Source organism: Crocodylus siamensis, chromosome 6 (assembly GCF_052110815.1).
Source record: "Crocodylus siamensis isolate JL-2025a chromosome 6, ASM5211081v1, whole genome shotgun sequence".
NCBI lineage: Eukaryota > Metazoa > Chordata > Crocodylia > Crocodylidae > Crocodylus > Crocodylus siamensis.
Window position 1 is genome coordinate 49,313,951 of NC_143400.1, and position 1,211 is coordinate 49,315,161.

General features: G+C 43.7%; 1 protein-coding gene across 1 annotated transcript; it reads right to left on the reverse strand.

Moving 5' to 3' along the window:
• LOC149862792 (olfactory receptor 13G1-like) lies at window positions 1-948 on the reverse strand. Its single transcript, XM_090054111.1, has one exon. The coding sequence runs from the start codon at window positions 946-948 to the stop codon at window positions 1-3; it is 948 nt and encodes a 315-aa protein (XP_089910237.1).
• Window positions 949-1,211: the final 263 nt, after the last annotated feature.

Below are 1,211 nucleotides of genomic sequence, written 5' to 3' on the forward strand. Positions count from 1 at the left end.
CTATTGCCAAGATGACTCTCGCTTACAGAATAGAATGATTCTGCTGAAGGCCACGTTGACCTCCTTGTTGCGCAGGCTGTAGATCAGTGGATTCAGAACAGGAGTCACAAGTGTATAGAGCACAGCCACCACCTTGTCCTTATCCATGGAATAGCTGGAGGGTGGCCGGATATAGGTATAGATAATAGTGGAGTAGTAGAGACCAACCACAACAAGATGTGAGGAACATGTGGAGAAGGCCCTTTGCTTTCCTTCGGAGCCCTGGATTTTCAGGATGCTTCTGATGATAAAGGCATAAGATACAATTATCAGCAAGAAATTCACCATAGCTAAAAAAATATCAGACATGTAGGCCATGATTTCATTGAGGTAAGTTGAGCTGCAGGACAATTCCAGCAGGGCTGGGATCTCACAGAAGAAGTGCTGGATGAAGTTGGGCCCACAGAAATCTAGAGGCAGCATGAGCAATGTGTGCACAAGGGAAGTTATGGCACCAAGTGCCCATATACAGGCTGCTAATATAATACAGACTCTCTTGGTCATGATGGCTGCATAGTGTAAGGGATGACAGATGGCCAGGTACCGATCAAAGGCCATGGCAGTGAGGAGCACAAGCTCTGTTGCTGTTGAGAATGTGAAGGTAAAGAGCTGAGCCATGCAGCCACTAAAGGAGATAGTTTTCTTCTCCAGTATCAGATTCTGCATCATTTTGGGAAGTACATTGGAGGTGCAGAAAATGTCAATTAGAGCCAGGTTAGCAATGAAGAAGTACATGGGTTTGTGCAGAGGCCGGTGAAGGGCAATTGCGAAGATGATCAGGGAGTTGCCCTGGATGGCAGCCATGAAGAGGCACAGGATGACTCCAAAGAACAGACCCTGGAGGTGGGGATGTTCAAAAAGACCCTTCATGATGAACTCAGACACCCTGGTGTGGTTAGTGGCTTCCATTTGCTAGCATTCTCCTTTTATAAGAATGAAAATGAAAATGTAAACAATTGCAGCCAGCTGATAAGAAAAATAACTAGGCAGCCTATTGATAATAGACAAATATATAGACAGAAATACAGACTGATATACAGGTTCTTCAAAAAATCCTTGTGCACTTATAAACTTTAATAACTTAGGTTCTGCACAAGGACTTTATGAAGACCCTGTACAGACAGACAGACAGATATTATAGCCTTTATTATAAAAATGGTAAAAGCAGAGTG

What these genes read in the sequence shown, in the direction of transcription:
- LOC149862792 (XM_090054111.1), bottom strand. Translation starts at nt 948, where the DNA reads ATGGAAGCCACTAACCACACCAGGGTGTCTGAGTTCATCATGAAGGGT.